Genomic DNA, 18706 nt, shown 5'->3' on the forward strand with positions numbered 1-18706 from the left:
ATCTCAACAACTGGATGACATACATCAAACATGTCTGCGAGACTGACTAGCCAAACCCCTTACTCTTCGTTGTAGAAGTATATATTCGCAGGGGCTTGTAACCCTTATAACTGCCATCAAGGTATGCGCTGTCACTAACGAGCTCTTCGCACTATATGTATATGTGCTAGGATTCCGTTATTGACACTACATACCTTTCTGACAGTGACGTGCAGACCACTTTGTATATGTTTACAGACAGTTTGCAAAATAGCCACTGGCCCTCTAGGCCCCAGTAAACATCCCGACTGGCTAGTGAATTTTCAAGGGATCATTTCGCACTGCTTGACAAGTATTACATGAGCAAGAGCAATGAATGCGTTTGTGACAAGCAGGCGGGGCAAGTAATCTGGACGAATACACTTGGTTGCTACAGGTAGATTGGCGATTAAGCACGCGCAATACATGCTGACCGTGACGTGAAATCAATACACGTTTAACACGTGTCTCGTAGAGCGATATAGTTCAACAAAACATCATCACGACACGATTCGCACGATGAAATTGTGCTGTTCAATATTTAGACGACAACTCGTTTCCCTCTTGTTTCAAATGGAATGTTCTTGAGGGCGTTCCTATATATGCAAATTAGGGTCATTTGTCAGATCGTGTCTAATCTCATCCTTGTAAAGCAGTAAATATGTCACTCTGCCCTACTTGTTACCACAGGGGCTTCTAACGCTAAAAACTGCCATCAAGGTATATATTGCTCCTAATGGGGTATTAGTGCTATAGCAGTATAATAGTAATACCCCATTAGGGACCATATATACCTTGATGGCAGTTTTTAGCGTTACAAGCCCCTGTGCTTGTTACGGTGAGCTTGAAACTTTCAGACATCGCCTAAGGAACCATTCAACACTTATGGCTAGAGGGTGATGTCATGCGTGGCATGTACAAAATTCATGACCAAAAATGATTTTGGAGACTTCTTGACTTCTTGAAAGATTGAACAGAGTCCACAGATTCGATGTCTGGGTATTTGGTTATAAAGTCGAGGAGCATACACAGAAAAGGCGAGTTCGGCGAGTTCGGTTGACGTTGATGGGATGGGTGGTTTAAAATATTTTATTGCCGCTTCATTCCATGAAGCCTTTTTCGCGTCAGAAAATGTATTGGAACTATCCCCATCGACGTCTTAACGAAGGAAACGATATGGAAAACAAAACGGTATTCTACCATGACTTCACTAAACACTGGATTGTGATTGGCTAATCAAAGTCATTCAGTGGTATGTAATCATATTATATGCCTACGGTTTTCAAACACAGAGTGATCGTTTTTAAAAGCTTAATAACGCGGTTATGATAGAATGGAGAAAAACATACTGAGTTGGAAAATGAGTTATGTAACGATATTTAACAGTATGTCTATCTCCTACTTTCATAATAAGAGAGATAGAAACATATACATGTACTTTATGGCCTCTATCTCATGACTTTAACCTTCTGAGCCCGTTTTCATACTGCTTTAAACAATATTCCAGCAACTTGACGTCAGTCGTCACAATAAAGTCCGGACACAATGTACCCATGTTGGGAATCCAACTCAGGTCTTTGGCGGGAGTGACGAGACTCGGTTGACATGTCATCGTATCCCAAATTGCACAGAACCCGTGTAGGTCCGGGCTAGAATATTATCTGATCTTCAGTGACCCATGCTTGTCGTAAGAGGCGACTAACGGGATCGGGTGGTCAGTTTTGCTCACTTTGACACATCGGTTCTCAATTGCGTAGATCGATGCTCATGCTGTTGATCAGGGGATTGGGTGTTCCAGACTTGATAATTTACAGCCCGGCGCTCTGAGTTATATTAATAAAAAGTTGATATTGGTGAGTGCGACGTAAAACTAAACTCACTCACCATAATGCATATACAGATGCTCATGATGTGCATCACTGGATAGTGTGGTTCGGACTGTTATCTACCTATCTGGTTCCAGCTGTCACCCACCAGCTATGTATAGATGGATGCAGGTCTGTTGGTGTCACATATCCAATTATCAACTTCTATACTAACGTTGTATGTCCCTGAGATAAACTAGGTCACCTTCAGCCATCACACATGCTTGTGTTGCCTTAACCAGCAATAATAACAAGGGCCTAGATTTTCGGAGCTTTCTTAGCGCTAAGATTGTCGTAAGTGCGATACATTAACATTAGCTTAAGACCATCTTAGCACTAAGAGTTTCGAAAATCTAGGCTCAGTACAGGAACCCCAACCGACCAAACCTCCAGTAAACTGTTATAACCCCCATGAAAATATCTGTTCCCTCAGCAAATATCATGTTAAAATAGTCATGTACATTCTCATTAATAATGCAGCAGACAAGTATATGCTTAGGGCAAAGCTATGAGCCATAATTTTGTTCCTTTTTGGGCAGGTGTCTGTGTGTGTGCACGCACACCAGAAATGGGCTTCACACACTGTAGCCACGAGGGAATCAAACATGGGTCTTCAGTAACGAACAAACACCTTAACCAAAAGGCTACCCAAGCCCTCATTTGTTTAATACAAAACAGAACACAAGATGACATTTTGACAATTTTATTTACTACAGAGAACCACAATAATATTCTACCATTTACCAGATGTTTTAACTAAAATAATGAAATCAACGAATCTCACTTGATAAGTAGACAGCAGCAAGTACCCACCTCAAGCATGGATACTTGATGCTGTGTCTGTCAAAATTACACATAATATAGGTTACAATCTTCTTTTTTTTGTCTTTTTTTGAAATGTCTTGCATTTTTTTTATTTTTTTCTTTGATTAGTATAGCTTTACATGTACATTCGTGGCAGAGAAATTCAGAAATAACCAATATAACCAAGGTACATTTTCATCCAAGTTGCAGGTTCCGGTTTTTAAATGCATAAAAGGATAAATCATTCGAACAAATTATACAGGGAATGTTGAATACTTGGGTCCGAAGGCAAGAACTGAACAAATATCTACTTTCTCCTCGTAGTTTATATACAAAAGTCACAAAAACAAATTCACTCGCACACTATGAATGTTATCACAATATACAAATAAACCTTGCTTCCTCTTAGTCAAAGATGAAACTGTATTTATTTCTTGGCCTGTCTAACAAAAACCGAAACCTGCAACCATACAGGATTATGATTACACTATGTGCATGAAAATCGGTACGCAGACAAATGAAGTCTTAAAATGGGTGTATAAGTAAACAAACAAATTGTTTGTTCTGGTGACATTGTGCGATGTCAATAATTATTTTAAAAAATGATATGTTCGGTTGAAAGTGGTTAAGATGACAAAAAACACTCCCTAATTTGCACTGCATACAGGAGCACAGGAAAGCTCCCTTGTTCGCGGCTCAAGACAAATAACAGAATTTTGTTAGTTTTCTAACCCCTGAATGATCAATATAAACTTCATGGCAAAATGGAACTTGGTTACGACTGGAAAAAGAAGCATGGAAAAGTATTCTAGAAGAACAAGACTACAGTTTGACACATGAACGAAAAAGGAAAAAAAAAAATCTAAATTCAGCATTCAATGCTCAAGGCCTGTCCCTCAAATGCTAATCCCCTTCGTCAGAGTCTTCCTCGATGATGTAAACCATGAACATCAGGTCCTCCACTTTGGGGACAAGGGGATCTCCAGGTGGGACGACAGAGAAGCCCAGGAAACTGAACACTCGAAGCAAGTTAACTGAAAAACACAAGGAATAGTTAATGTTAGTTCCAGGACTTTTCAATTTCTACAGTGATCAAAATCAATTTATTACATTTTTGAAAGTATAGCTTTTTCGTACCTCAGAACTGCATTAGTGACGGTAGAGAAATAACTTTCGAAAAGATTCATTTCTTCACAAATTTTGTTTAAATTGAAATACATCTTAATCATAATATACAAAAACAATATACAACTGCAAAAGTCCAGATTTTTATTTTTCCAAAATATTGTCAAAACAGAGATTCGAACCTGAGATCCAAATTATGCATGTAAGACAAAATGTCATCATCATACAGGATCCTGGATATGTTAAAGAGGGGCTCTTCCATTTCAAACATTTGAACAAAATTTGCCGCAACCTGGGATAGAACTGATGATTGGGTTTTACAACTTTCAGACAGAGCGAGTAAGTATGGTTTTACGGCACCTTCAGCAATATTCTAGCAATATCCAACTGGGGAACCAGGGGCAGATAAATCTTTAAAAAAAAGTGGGTGTGGGTGTGGGTGTGGGTGTGGGTGTGGGTGTGGGTGTGGGTGTGGGTGTGTGGTGTGTGGTGTGGTCTGTGTGTATGGGTTGTTGGTGGGGCGCTCACTGAATTTTAACCCACTTTCAATGGTCATTTAATTGACCTTCAGGACTAAAGGGTGGGTGGGGGTGCACTCCCAACCTCAGAATCGTCCAGAAATGAGCTCCACACATTGTACACATGTGGGGAATCGAACCTGGTGTGACAAGCGAACACTCAACCACTAGGCTACCCACCATCCCTTCAGACAAGAGAAATCAAATGTTTTCTTCTTTGCTTGACAAAATATCATACGTACAAAACTATTCATATTAGGATCCATCTTTATCAGGTACAATGACTAGTAAGAAAATACACACAAAAAGATTGCCAGCTTTTGTGTTCAAATATCTGGAAGAAAATCTAGTTATTGTGGCCATAATCCTTCCTACAATGTGACAGCACTCACCTCTATCTGCGCGGTTCTTCTTGAAGCACAGAATGACATGGCTACACTTCAGTCGGTCCTCAGCATACTCCAAAAGAGACACAAGACTGTAACAGAGACAGCAACTTAGACACAAACCATATACATCGTTTATTTGTTTTTACTACAGTATCAGTTTATTCCACCATTTCTGTGACAAATGCACATATTTTATCACTCTTTGGCGCTGACTTAATAGATTTAGCTCCCTTGAGCAGCAAAACCCAGAGTTACCTCCCTTACAACATTTATTTCTCAGTGGCAATAAAGAACTGTTGTTTACATGATAACTACAGTCTGACTAGAAAGTCTCCAAATGAATTGTTAAATATAGCAGTTTAGAATGATAGTTAGCAAATATTTCAAGGCAAGATTTTCATAAATAACCTATGCCCAAACACCGTTTTCTCTATTAGAAATTGTCATGCATCACAGAAAAAGTTGTAATCACCATTAATATGACTGTTGACAGCTGGTGCGGAGGGGTCCACAGAAGCAATACCCTATCCATATAGATAAAATAATGGACCAATCAAGACTTAAGTACTTGGTGCATGATGATTATTTCTATGGAGAGGCCTGTACAAACAATGATACCTACCCTCTAAAATTTATGAATGTGACCCCAAATATATAAATGTCTCTCCCTCGCCTATAATAATCACAGCCCCAAACAGACATGTTTTACTTATGATATGCACATTACAATTCCAATTACAATTTTGAATGCTAAGCCCAAGAAACGTTATGCGTGTAAGAATGGATACTTTTACCATTAAAAATTATATGCAAATCAAATAAGCGTCCCCACGCCACTGCCAGCGCAACCTGCTTTGGAATTCTCATAATTGTGTCTTGATTAACAGATAAAACTGTGGCAAACAAGTGATTCAGATGAGTGAATTTATTTGCCTATTCCAGCAATATCACAGCAGTGGACACCAGAAATGGACTTCACACATTGTCCCCATACAGGGAACTGAACCCTGATATTCAGAATAAGAAGTGAATGCCTTAACCACTATCCCAAGACGGCTGAGAGATTGTACTGACCTTTCCTTGGATCCCTCGGGAAGTATGCCACAGGGTAGCTCTACATACAACTTGCCGTCCAGCAAAACAGTTTCCCAGGTCACCTCCAAACATTCCACAGGACGAATTTTGAAACACAGGTTGGCTGCAACCTGCGTCTGATGTGCCAAGGAGTTCACGTTGGTAGTGAACAGGCCTTTAGCATTGACAGGGGGCTGTGCTAAAACCCCCACGCCGCTGCCCTCTGCCACGAAGGACATTTTGGATGCATCAACGGCGTGGGGAACATCAGGAGTACCACAGAGGCCCAGGACCCAGCGATATACAATACCGCTGATTCGACATCCTGAAACATGAAGCTCTTATTGAGAAGGTTGACAACATGAGGACCCAATGTGACTACTCTGTCTAGTGGAAGCTCACAAACCCTGACGCCAATCACACAATATTTACATAAAACAATACATACTTCACAAAATACTTCATTTGTCTGAGAACATTTAGTACATAGCACATTTCAAACAGACACAGTGTCTAACACAACAACCAAACTTCATAGCACCTGGAATCAACTAGTAAAGGGAACAGGATGTTGCATTGATAAAAGAAGCCTAACACTACACTCACAGGCTAAACACAGCATTTATAGAATAGCTTCAACAATTCAGTTTATGAAAATCGAATCAGATACCTTAGTTTCGATTTTTGAAAATCATCATCATTACAATTCGATATTAGAAAACCTATTTAAATTATTTCCACACACCAAGCAAGGCTCAATGTATGGTCATATGTGTAACCTTGAACTGATGTCAAAGTCACGTTCAACTCGGGATGAATTAGGAGCGAGTTGAGTTTTATGCTGCACTAAGAAATTTTCAGGGATGTGCTATTGAAAAAGAGATGAAAGTGAGAATGAGACAGGGATCTTGGGAGCTGCAGTTCCAAGATTGTCTTATACTGAAATATTCCAGCGATGAGGCTGAAAGTCTATAAAGTCTGGACCATACAATCCTCTGATCAGTAGCATGATCATTGATCTACACAATTGGGATATGACAACACGTGAATCAAAATTCCAATCAAGTAATGATAAGTTATCACTGAGTTTGATACTAGTTGGGTTATGGCATCATTTGCAAATCAATTATGACAACAATTATTGTGATGATCATGATAAGAAATACTGTAACAGTATTATTACTACTAATAATAATATTTAAGAGTCTGTGAAGCCGATTTTGTTGTACAGGATCCCTGAAAATCAGGATTTAAACCCAGTACACTCTGGAACCATGCCATCAAAGCTCTCTTTTTGATGATACTACCAACATCATTGTCTAAAGTGGTCAATATTAAGTGTTAGAATATAATTCCTTGAAAAACAAATACAGCATCTAAGTTTTCATTCAAACATAATATTAGCTCATCCAGTAAAGTGTACGTAAGCTTAGATCCCCCAAACTTACACACTGGGGCAAAACATCCCTGATGATAATGATGCTTGATGAAAAAACAGAACGATACTACATCAGAGTGTGGATCCTTGAAAATGTATGTTGTCGCCCCAGTTATCAAAAATATTAACCCAATGAGGGAACAACCTTAATTACAAAAACTCAGAGGCTAGACACCACAAGCCTTTAACCCTCCTTCACCATATCACGTCTAGTCCTGGTCAATAAAACACAACACTTGGTGGACCTCTGCAGGTTACTGATTACAATAATCCTGTAATAAATACATTATCTCCAGGCCAAAGACCCCAGACATTGTTACTATATAACATTACCTGGTGTAACCTGATTGTCCTGATTAGCCAATAACAACAGGAAGAGGTCACAACCTTGCTGCACACAAAGCAAGAAAGACCGGGATTCATGCCAAGCAACTACTGGTGAATTGGGTTTAGCTCGCTTCGTTTACGCATTATGCAAACCACAAATGGCTAATCAACAGTAATCACATGACAGTACAGACAACTTGAGTCAAAATCTACCCAATGAATTACACCAACTCAGACACAAATAATTGTAAATGACACAAACCGACGTCATAGTAGATAGGATAACACACACCAAATCTGTAGAATGTTATAATTTTTGTCAACAAAATAACATAATGTTAAAGAAACTATCCTTGTTTTCATTCAATATTTCAAGATTTGTGACAAATGCGTAGCAACAGCAAAAGAAGCAGCAGGCATGTGGAGTGACTATTTCATAAGGGATAATATCAAAAGTCATCACACTGTGAATCTGAATTAGACATGCACTTGCCCCAGATTAGTTGTAACTGTGTTCGAATCATACACTGTATCACACAAACTAAAAACTGTGGGTCTCTCATCATCCGTCACTGCACGGGTCTTTGAGAATTCTCTTTGCTTTGACCTTACATTCTCAGCAACTCTAGCTACCTCTAAAACGTCACCTAATTACCAAGTGCTGTGATTCATAAACAGCAAACTGTTTCCTGTACAAATGTATATATGTATGTGTAAGTGTATGGCCATGAAAATGGATTTGTATGCATTTGAAATCATCACAAACCTTTAAAAAAAAAAAAAAAATTGAAATGAAATTATGTGCGCACAGCAGGGAAGATTTCTAATTTGCCCGTCAAATTTTAAAAAGATCCATCCTTGACTCACTTCATGAAAATTATTTATGCTACAAGGAAATAAGATGCCTGTCCATAGAATTCATGTCACATGTATTCATGCTTCTTGCACCGTACTGCACATCAACTGTGAAGATGTGTGCCCAATAACTTTCTCATGAATATAATGTTTGAACTAAATTTGACAAAACTTTTCTCACAAAAATCCTAAACCTGGATAAAAATTTGATAAAAACAGATTTATCTAGATAAGCCAAGGCTGCTACACATGGCAGTATAAAAGGGAATTACTTATTTCTCTATTCATACCAACAGATAAAACTAAAAATGTAACTGAGGACTTGTATTTTCATGGAGAAAGAGCCTTGAACATGTAATTGTCTATTACTGAAACAAATTTATTTCCAGAATGTTCAAGTGTCTTTGAAAAGCAGCTTTGAGTTTTTCCAAGCTCTTTATGACAAAACACATTTCATTCTTTTTCTAATTAGTCTACCAACATAGCCAAGTGCACCTTGTTTGCAATCTTGAAAAACCCTTGGGAATACCATAGCTTGTGACAATTAAGAAAATTACGTACAGAAAAACATGTTATTACTGAAATAATGAAATACAAAATGCTATCCAATTCTCACCTGGCCGCCTGCCAGCCAAGGAGCTAACTAGCTCAATGTCTATCCCAATGAGTAAATAGTGATAATGTATGCCTTTTATCACGTCCCAACAGTAGGACGACGATTGCTCCAATCAATAACCAAAAGGTCGACCAACATCCCAGCATGTACACAACTCCACAGAGGAATGAACTAGCCGACATTGATTTCTGCAGAAACAGGTACTAGTCGTGTAGTGCGTTAATCCTAGGAGGCGTAGACAAGCTTTAACCTAAGCCAAAATATTATGTAAGGCCCTGACAAATTACTCAACAGTTTTTGTCCAACTAAACCAAGAGTCATCAGAATCTGACAAATCCCCAAGCTCTCTGAGAAATACAGCTTGGGAAGTCGAGCTAGCTAATTTGTATATCATGCTGTACTGGTGTCCAGTGGACTTTCCATTGTTAATTATGTTGTTGATTTAAATAATCAACAAGAAAATCAGCTTGTATAATGGAAAAATTAAAAGGGCAAGTGATTTTACAAGTGCCACTGTACCGGGTACATTAGCAATTCAAGAATTATTTCCATCCCTGGATGCCTAAGAAACATTTCACCTTTTTTTTATTTAGTCTTACAGTCCAACTAGGTGTGAGACCAACAGAGGTTGTGTGAAACCATGGGGGAGGTTGAGAACTCAAAAGGAAGCGTGAGAGACCCCAAGGGAGGCCTGAGAACCCCAAAGAAACATGAGAACAGCCCTAAAGGAGCTGTGAGACCCCAAGGAGAGAACTCTAGGAGAGAGAACCGTAGAGCTGGCATGAGAACCCAAGAGGAGTGAGAACCCCAGGAGGCATGCTTAACCAGATGATGCCTGAGGCTGTTGATTAGTTCAGCCAGCAACTGACCTGATATGTATTGCTACCCCCCATATAATCAATAATCAATACATCCCAGAGATTTATATGGATCTATTTACAAGGCCTAGCTTAGGAAACAGTCCTGGCAGCAAAAACATAAAGCTCAAGCACCAACTTCTGGAACCAGCAATAGCACAACAACAAGTCATGAGCCCTGATACTCAAGCTCTGAAAACCAAGCACAAAGGATAGTGTCCTCTAGATATTCCTCCACTCGACAGATACAACTGTTTTTACTTCCTGACAACACATGTGGTGGGCTGAAGAGTTCAATCCAGTGATAGAGTTACGGTTTTATGTCACATCTGTAGTACTTTTCAGCCATATCTTATAGTCATATATCAGGACAAAAACAGGCATATACAATGGGAAAACTAGCATCTGTCAAATCCAGCAAGCTGTCAATATCAGCATGAAAATTCATCCCGTTCGTGGCTTGTACAGCTCTTCAATTTAGTCTACACTTGATTATTTCTTCATTCCCAATGAGTGTCAGTTTAGACAGCTCCCACTGTAAATCAAAAACTAAAAACAAAACAATATACAACAAGCAACAATTGAAAATATATTGGTTGGTAGGTTGTTAAACTCACTAATGTACAACTTCAAGCTACGATCTGTGCATAACTGAGTCTGGACCAGACAATCCAGTGATCAACAGGATCAGGACCGGTGGGATACGACACAAGTCAACCATGTTAGCAAGTCTGACCACCTGATTTCATTAGTCACCCTTTATGACAAGCAAGGGTAGCTGAAGACCAATTCTGATGTGATCAACAATCAAATCTTACCAAGAACAACAGCTTCCTCAACTCAACAAGGGGAGATGACGACCAAGTCTGACATGCACATACCACAAAACGTATTTAATACAATAGAAAAAGCATGGTTATCTAAGCAGGTGTGCCAGTCTATCAGTGAATGTTGTTGCTGTAGGTGATTCGACATGTACAACTGTCACAGTGGAACCCTGAACCCTCTTCTGAACATCTTATCTTATCAGGGATACACTCACAGGACTGACAGACACATAACATGTGTGTAACATTTTCAAAACACACAACCAGTTGTCTCATACCCTATCTGATATCAATGCTGATGTAACTCAGCAAAGCCTGGACGACAGACCCATTTAACCTTGTCCCTCCCCTTGCGAAATACTTGCCTGAATGCAGGTAGTTTGTGTCTATTTTTAGCATGTTAAACTTGTAAACAATAACAATGTCAGTGTGACAATAATATCAATAGAAAACGGAACTTTATACAGGAAGGAAATTTCTTGCCTGAAACAAACCTGTGTAAGAGTATTATGTAAACTTGGATAACAATGAGTGAGTATGGTTTTAGCAATATTCCAGCAATAACATGTTGAGAACACAAGAACTGGGCTTTACAGATTGTGCCCATGTGGAGAATTGAACCGGGTCTTCAGCATGGTGAGCCGACACATTAACTATTAGACTACCTTACTGCCTCAGCTAACAGTGAAATCTGAAATGACTCAAAAATGACAAGATTAAATTTCACACATTTTACTACCTGCAAACTGCAACTAAATTAATCAGGCAGTGCCATCTTACAGTATTCACTCCATAGTGTTATCAACAATCCTATTGCTGTTGCCCACAGGAGACGATTCTTTATTAGCAAAGTGAGAGAAATATTTATGTACAACATGACAATTAAGTAAAGGTCACTCTAATCTATTCTGAAAGATGGTTACTTTTTAAATGACACTTTCATTAACAAATTCCTTTCTTTTCCGCTTGGCAAAATCATATTGTCCACAATAACAACTGGCCAATCACATGACACCTGACCTTTCGTGAATATTTCACAAGATTATGCACAGAAAGTGATCTACAAAACTATTTATAGCAAGTTGAGTATGAATGCAGATGGGTTGAACTACAGCACTGCATAAATATCATACAGTAACTGTATGGAAACAGACTTGTTTCCAGTAACTGATACACCTTACACACACACACACACAAAAAAAAAACATAACCTATTTAATACAGGACATTTATAGAAATGAAACTGCCGCATTGCACTTGGAGTGGATCGTGTTACCAACAATAGATGCAATCTGTAAATATATGAAGCCTGCACATAGTGAAATCTAGCCTAAATTTTTCAACCAAAGGAATAAAGACGCGAAAACGTTCATTACTGGGTTTGTCCATGCACCAGCAAAGAGACCTCTTCCATGTTATGTAAAAACCATGAGTAATTACATGTCAAGGTGACACAACTCTGAAGCATTAACAGCCTTCAACTGTACACTCACGCTGTTGATCAACTTATTCTGTTGCACAACACAGCTACCCTGTGTTGCCACCCTTTTATAAGGCTACCTCTGTATAAGGTGACCAACTGTCACTTGTTCACAGACACAGTTGGTAAACATATCCTGTTACACAATAAAGCTATACTGTATAAATCAACCCCTTTATAAGGCGACCTCTGTACAAGGCAATCAACTCTTGTTTGTACAAACACTTTGGGTAAACATATCCTGTGACACAACATACCTACCTTATATTACCCTTTTTAAAGCTAGCCCTCTATAAAGCAACCCCTTTATAAAGTAACCAACTGTCAATAATTATTGTTACACATCAACATTGTTGGTAAACATATCGTTACACAATACAGCTACCCTATATTGTCCTATATAAGGTGACCAACTGTCCATTGTACACACACTGATAGTAAACATATCCTATTACCCAATACAGCAACCTATATATCCTCATGTATCAACTGACAACCCCTTACATAAAGAGATCCCTACAGTAAATCTTCAACAACAATGCAAATTCATAAAACCTGTCCATAAGACGCTGACCAAAACAAATGACCAGAATGTACATAATACCTATATTTAAAACAAACACATGTTTGTGTCCCAATGTTTTGATACAGTAGTCCATTCTAAAATAATGTTTCAATAAAACAGACGGCAATCAATCATAACTAACGAAATCTGAACCAATGTTACACTTTTTTCACTGGTTAAGTCAATAAATACAAAACAATAAAGCTACTTCACCACATGACAATAAAATTGAAATATGATTTGATGACAAAACCAACTCCTTAGTGTAAAATTCCTGACATAACATCAGTTTGCTCATCTCACGTTCCAGAAACCATGGCAACAGAGAGCAGGTGTTGCTTTCCTGTCAACTGATTTTTACATAATATTGAATTTTCCCATGGAAACAAACACTTACCAATTAGCAAACAGGACATAAATTTAGAGACATCCAAACACATACTATAGTTAACTGAACTTTTTCATAGTTTTCAACTTCCTCTTTCAGGGAAGGGCAAAAATAGTCAATGACACAAGTACTACAAATCAGAGACCACCACTTTGATAGATCTTACAACAAAATTTTCCCTCTCAAGGAAGTGTGGCAGTCAGTGTCATGTCACTGATGTTACAAGTGGCACATTTACAGAGTTCCGAAACAGAATACCACGTATTGTAATGTTTCTTACCATTTTTTTTTATTCGAAGAAAACCATTTTAAAGACTCTCTGTACAGTGTTTGAACAATTCTGATCTATTTCAAACCTAGTTAACTTTTATAAAAGCCCTAACTCTCTTGCATGTTCCACCAATATCCCAGGAGTGGACACCAGAAATGGGCTTCACATACTGAATCCAAGTGGTCAATAGAACCAAGGTCATCACCGAAAATGCTCTAACCACAAAACTACCCCACTGCCCTTGAAAATGGAGAACATATTAGACACTTAGTTAGAGCCATGAGTAGGGAACATCGTGCAGACATACATAAATCACAAGTGCAGCTTTCCAGAAGTCAAAACCCAAGTGAAGTAAAACATATTTCTAGAAAGACAACCTCAATTAAAATAGCATTACCATATGCAGAAAGTAATGTACAGATGCACGGAATATGCAGGAGAAGTAGGGCTTCCTTTTTGTATGATATTTCTGGGTTACGTTGTGTCATACAATAAAGAGAAAATTGCCATCCATAAATTTATCTTGAACATTCACCAACTTCAAAATGCCTCTCAAGAATCGCATACGCAGGATAGTTTATGGCTTATGCCTATGACAAGAGGCAAAAGTAGCTGGCTCAAATATTAAGTCATAACATGATGCCACTCTCAGAAAAGTGTTGAGACATAACAAAAATTTTTAAACTAGATATAAATATGTGGTATGTGTAGACCTGTCATACTGATCCTGAAACAGATTTATCCAAAAAAACCTAAGTTTAGAATATGTGGTAAGTCTTGATAACCATTGTCTAAGGAAAAAAGTCTCCTTTTCCTTACATGTTATGATATTTATTTATGAAACACTTCTACGGTAAAATATATTCCTTTCAGAGACTAAATTTCGCCTACTTTGTAATGTAAAAATGACTGACGTCTACCCACTCTAAACTGACTTGCACCTGGTGTAAGTATGACTAATAACTAGGCACCACATTGTAATTTTGGGCTGCACAAGTGCATGTAATTAATTTCAGCCCTGATATATCTCAATGAAAATCGCAAGTAAGCATGCAAGAGCACACATGGACAACTGTGACGTACGACATGACTTAAGAAAGTGTGTGGTCATGTCTGATATATAGGTCACACAATGTGATGGCATATTCACAAACTTGCACAAGCTGCCAGTTGATTTACAGCATCAACATAATGCATAACTGACGGTCTGGCAATGTGCCAGCCATATCTCTGTCCTTGGCCGGTTATAGGTGGAGGTTTTTTCAGTTTGACCAGTTTTCCTGTTTAGCAGTGAGCAAATGGTGATAAGCACAAGTAACATTGAACATATCTTAGTCATGTGGTCATGAGGTCACCATGACCTGGACTTTCTGAAAATGCATAAGTAATTTAACAGGGATAGAAATGCATTTTCTTCTACGTGTGCTTCAGGGCACCAGATGAATATTTTAGGCCTGCCTTTCAGGAGTCAACTGTGCTTACATGTATTTGAATATACGACAATGATCATTTGAAATGCATAGTTAAATAAAGAAATGGGCTTAAGAATACACAAATATGTAGTATGGCATGTTATTTGATGAGGGGCACAGCACACCATCAAGAGTGAGTGAGTGTGTGAGTTCAGATTTGGCAGTAGAAAATGCCGCCAAAGTGTAAGTTTGGGCTGGAAGATTCAAACCTGTTTTTGCACTTTTTCAGTTTCGGCAAAATATATATACAGGGGAAAATAATTACTAACCTTAATAGTGATCTTGTGAAACACGTAGTGTTATCGCATGCATACGATCTTCTTCAACTATGCAGCACAAGCACATGTCAATTACGCCATCACAAAAACATTGGCTTGTAATTTCAAACACTATAAGACCGATTATTCAAGACTAAGTCCTCGCTCTGATTTCCGACATTTGTCTCCAAGTATGCTGCCAACAACCAAATTGAAATAGTAATATCTGAAAACATGCTAAAAATAATCTTATTGCAGAGAAATACAGAGAAAGAAGATTAAAACTTGTTTTTCCTCAATATGATGGATGCAGAGCTTAAAAACTGTTTCATTGAGTCTCAGTTTCAGAAAAATCCACAAATCTAATTTTTTTTTTAATAAAGAACTTGCTGTTTAGACTTAACTTGCCTGCCTCTTAAGAGTTAAAGCATGAAATCCACAATAGATACCCAATAACAGACAACATAATTCACCGCTAACCATGGATAACATTTTAAAGAACACCATCTATTCATATCTACAGCTGCTGTTCCTGTACATAAATTCATCATTTAAAAGAAAACATTAAATTATACAGTGAGACAGCTCATATGAAACTTCATGCCATGCTTCCTTGTTTCCTCTTACACCCTACTTTGGCTGCTTGGGTCGTTTTATGTCCTCACAATACACTGAAATCTCTGAAATCTTGCATTGGGATAGAGAACTTTAACAATGGGCCATTTTCAGGATTATCAATTATTTTCTGAATTTTAAATGAGCCACGGCCCTTGTAACAATAGTTAATTTCAATATTTTATTTGGCCATATTTTATTCTAATATGCACAATGGCCCATGGCCCTTGCCTTTCCCAGTCCCTGTGAAATGAACACATTACACCAAAAAAAGGTTTCAAAATTAAAATAAAATGCAATAAAAAGGACCGCAGAGAATGAAAATATGGTAGTCTTGACTTGCCACACACAACTTGCATGGGCTGCACTTGGTACACTTGTTTCTTGGTCTGAGTGACAGACTATCCCCAACAATGTCTTTACCTGCACACAGTTTGGCAATAACACCACCTGCACCTTCTGTCAATAGTCACTAAATTGAAGCATTGCCTACCCTGAAATGGTCAGTGGTTCATATACCTGGTTAAATCGCAGTCAGAAAACCCTGTGATAGTGTGGACTATCCTCACTAGTAGGCCAGCAACAATTCACCCAGACTGAGATTCGATTTCTGACCCTTGATTTGATCCTTCATACAAGTAAAAACATTGTTATCTTTGTACTCTCCATGTCTGCTTTTTCACCGTGATATCAATAGTCAACTGGGCAATGTCTACTTACAACCATTCTCATTAAATAAATTGCCTGGTTTCAACCAAATAAGTTTTGCCTAAATTCAACGCTCGAAACTGCTTGAGTTTGGGTCAAAATTACGTTCTGACCATGTGGACATATAAGAGTTATTCAAACATCAACACATGATCAAATCAAAAGTAATGATAACGGTTATAAAAAATCCAAACGGTGTCAGATTCTATTTTCGTTGAATCGAACATAACTGTTGCAGCCCCATTCACAAGCCCTACTGTAGGAAAATGCAGACACCACTCATTGAATAAAATAACAGACAATGCCAGTCCAAACCTCGACTGCCAAGGTTGCTGAGTCAATGAGAACATTCCATCAGGTACAACATCTGTCAGTAACATAACTGTTCGTCAGAATTCCGTATTCAAACAACACCTGTTAACAATGTGATTAGCATCAATAAGTATCAATAAAACCTATTTCAGATACAGGTTTAATCATAGGCAGACTGCTTGAAAAGTGAAAAAAATTTATTTATTTATCATTATTTTTGTAATTCAATAAACAGATATCATAATATTAACTAGACATTTTTCATTACAGTTGTGCAATGTCATTTTGTCTTCTGAAAATGAGCTCCAATCCTCCAAGTCAGAGAGCCAGCATGTCAAAGCAAGGATAGACACGAGAACTTTACAGAACGTTTTGTTTTCAAATTTCAGTTAGCACTGCGTTTAGGACGGAAGACATATTGCCAGTATAAGACTCAAAGAGGCTAATGCGGTGGTCAAATTACTGCAAAGCTACCACTATCTCAAATAATTACTGCTTACTTACAATGTCAATTGCACCCAATTTTTTACCATGGCCTACATGCATAACAACAGTAATCTCCACATAAACTAACATGATTGTGAAGTGAAGTTTTATCAGAATGGCAAAGTGATGTTTTTTCAGAAGCTGGAAATTTTGAAGGCTGAGGACAGAACTGCAGATAACAAGCCTTCACCTTTACACTAGCCTAAGGATCAAAGAATGTGATGTCTGTGTAGCAAAGCAGCCTAAGGACATTAGTCTTCAACATGTTTCACACAGTGAACAGCTTTGTTACCCAACCTAGTTACAAACATTATATAAGACAACTCATTCCTGGAGTAGTGTTCTGCCTGTAGTATCCATGTATCCTATTGATTAAGATTATTTCAATGGGTAACGGTCATGTCTATGAATTCTATAACAACTATAGACCCATATTCCAGGCACAGAATGACTAAACAGAATACAGGGTTACAGGTGTAAATCTTTCCAAATCTGGTAGTGGTATGATGCAACACTATCATTATCCCAATCTACTCAAACCAACAGCATTTTTCATACATCAAACGAAGTTCGAGAGGGGCACAGAAAAACTATTATGTAAAGTCACAACATAAGTGATAGTCTTCTTGTTCTACAAAAACCTAATTTATAAGACTGCCCTTGAAGAATATTGCCGCTACGCCATCAAAACCCAGTTTCCGGTCCACTCTTAACAATCTTATCAGCTGATTTGTCAGAGACAGGTTTCAGGTCACGATGACAAGCCAACCCATGACTCTCAAATAACCATGTCACTATGCCTCACTTACAACAGCATCGAAGTGGTCGATTACTACGTCTTGACAACAGTTCCATTTAAACCTTGAAGTTAAACATTCTCAGAAATGTGGTGCCATGTTGAGATTCTTTGATTCGAAAGGCAAAATAGAAAACAATATGAACTTAAAATCTATGTGATCACTGATGTGATCAGATTAACCCGAATGTGAACCACAATTAAACAGACTAAAAACTAAAATCGTGACAACACAAAGTGCACAAATGTGACATGTGTTGCAAATCGGAAACATGGCAGCCATCTTGGTTTCATCAACAAAATGTAAACATTTTCATTACATCGTCATTTACAAATACAAAACACAACGATCAATACGTACATATTTGTACTTTGTAACGCTGGCATACTGGCTAAAATGTCTCTGCTTTGGGGGCCAAAATTCTCGTCTAAAACGATAGCTTCAGAAGCTCTTAACATATCTCTCCCCTCCTCGCCCTTTGCTTGTTCGTCTTCGTTTGTGCAAGAGCACGGCCTTGTAAAAGATATTTATATCCGTGATGACGTCACAATGAGGAGTGCTAATTCCAAATAGATAGGACAGGGTCAAATTTCACCATTGTTGGAAACATAAATGAGCATTAGAGATGTCTGACATTATCTC

The 18706-nt window shown here is 38.1% G+C and overlaps 1 protein-coding gene across 1 annotated transcript; it reads right to left on the bottom strand.

The window, feature by feature from the left end:
• Positions 1–2570: 2570 nt before the first annotated feature.
• On the bottom strand, positions 2571–18584 carry LOC137259249 (ornithine decarboxylase antizyme 1-like). Its single transcript, XM_067796877.1, is given in 5 exon segments — positions 2571–3721; positions 4723–4808; positions 5794–6062; positions 6064–6118; positions 18425–18584. Coding segments are annotated over 5 exon segments (639 nt in total). The 5' UTR covers positions 18523–18584; the 3' UTR covers positions 2571–3590.
• Positions 18585–18706: the final 122 nt, after the last annotated feature.

Source organism: Haliotis asinina, chromosome 13, assembly GCF_037392515.1.
Source record: "Haliotis asinina isolate JCU_RB_2024 chromosome 13, JCU_Hal_asi_v2, whole genome shotgun sequence".
Taxonomy (NCBI): Eukaryota; Metazoa; Mollusca; class Gastropoda; order Lepetellida; family Haliotidae; genus Haliotis; species Haliotis asinina.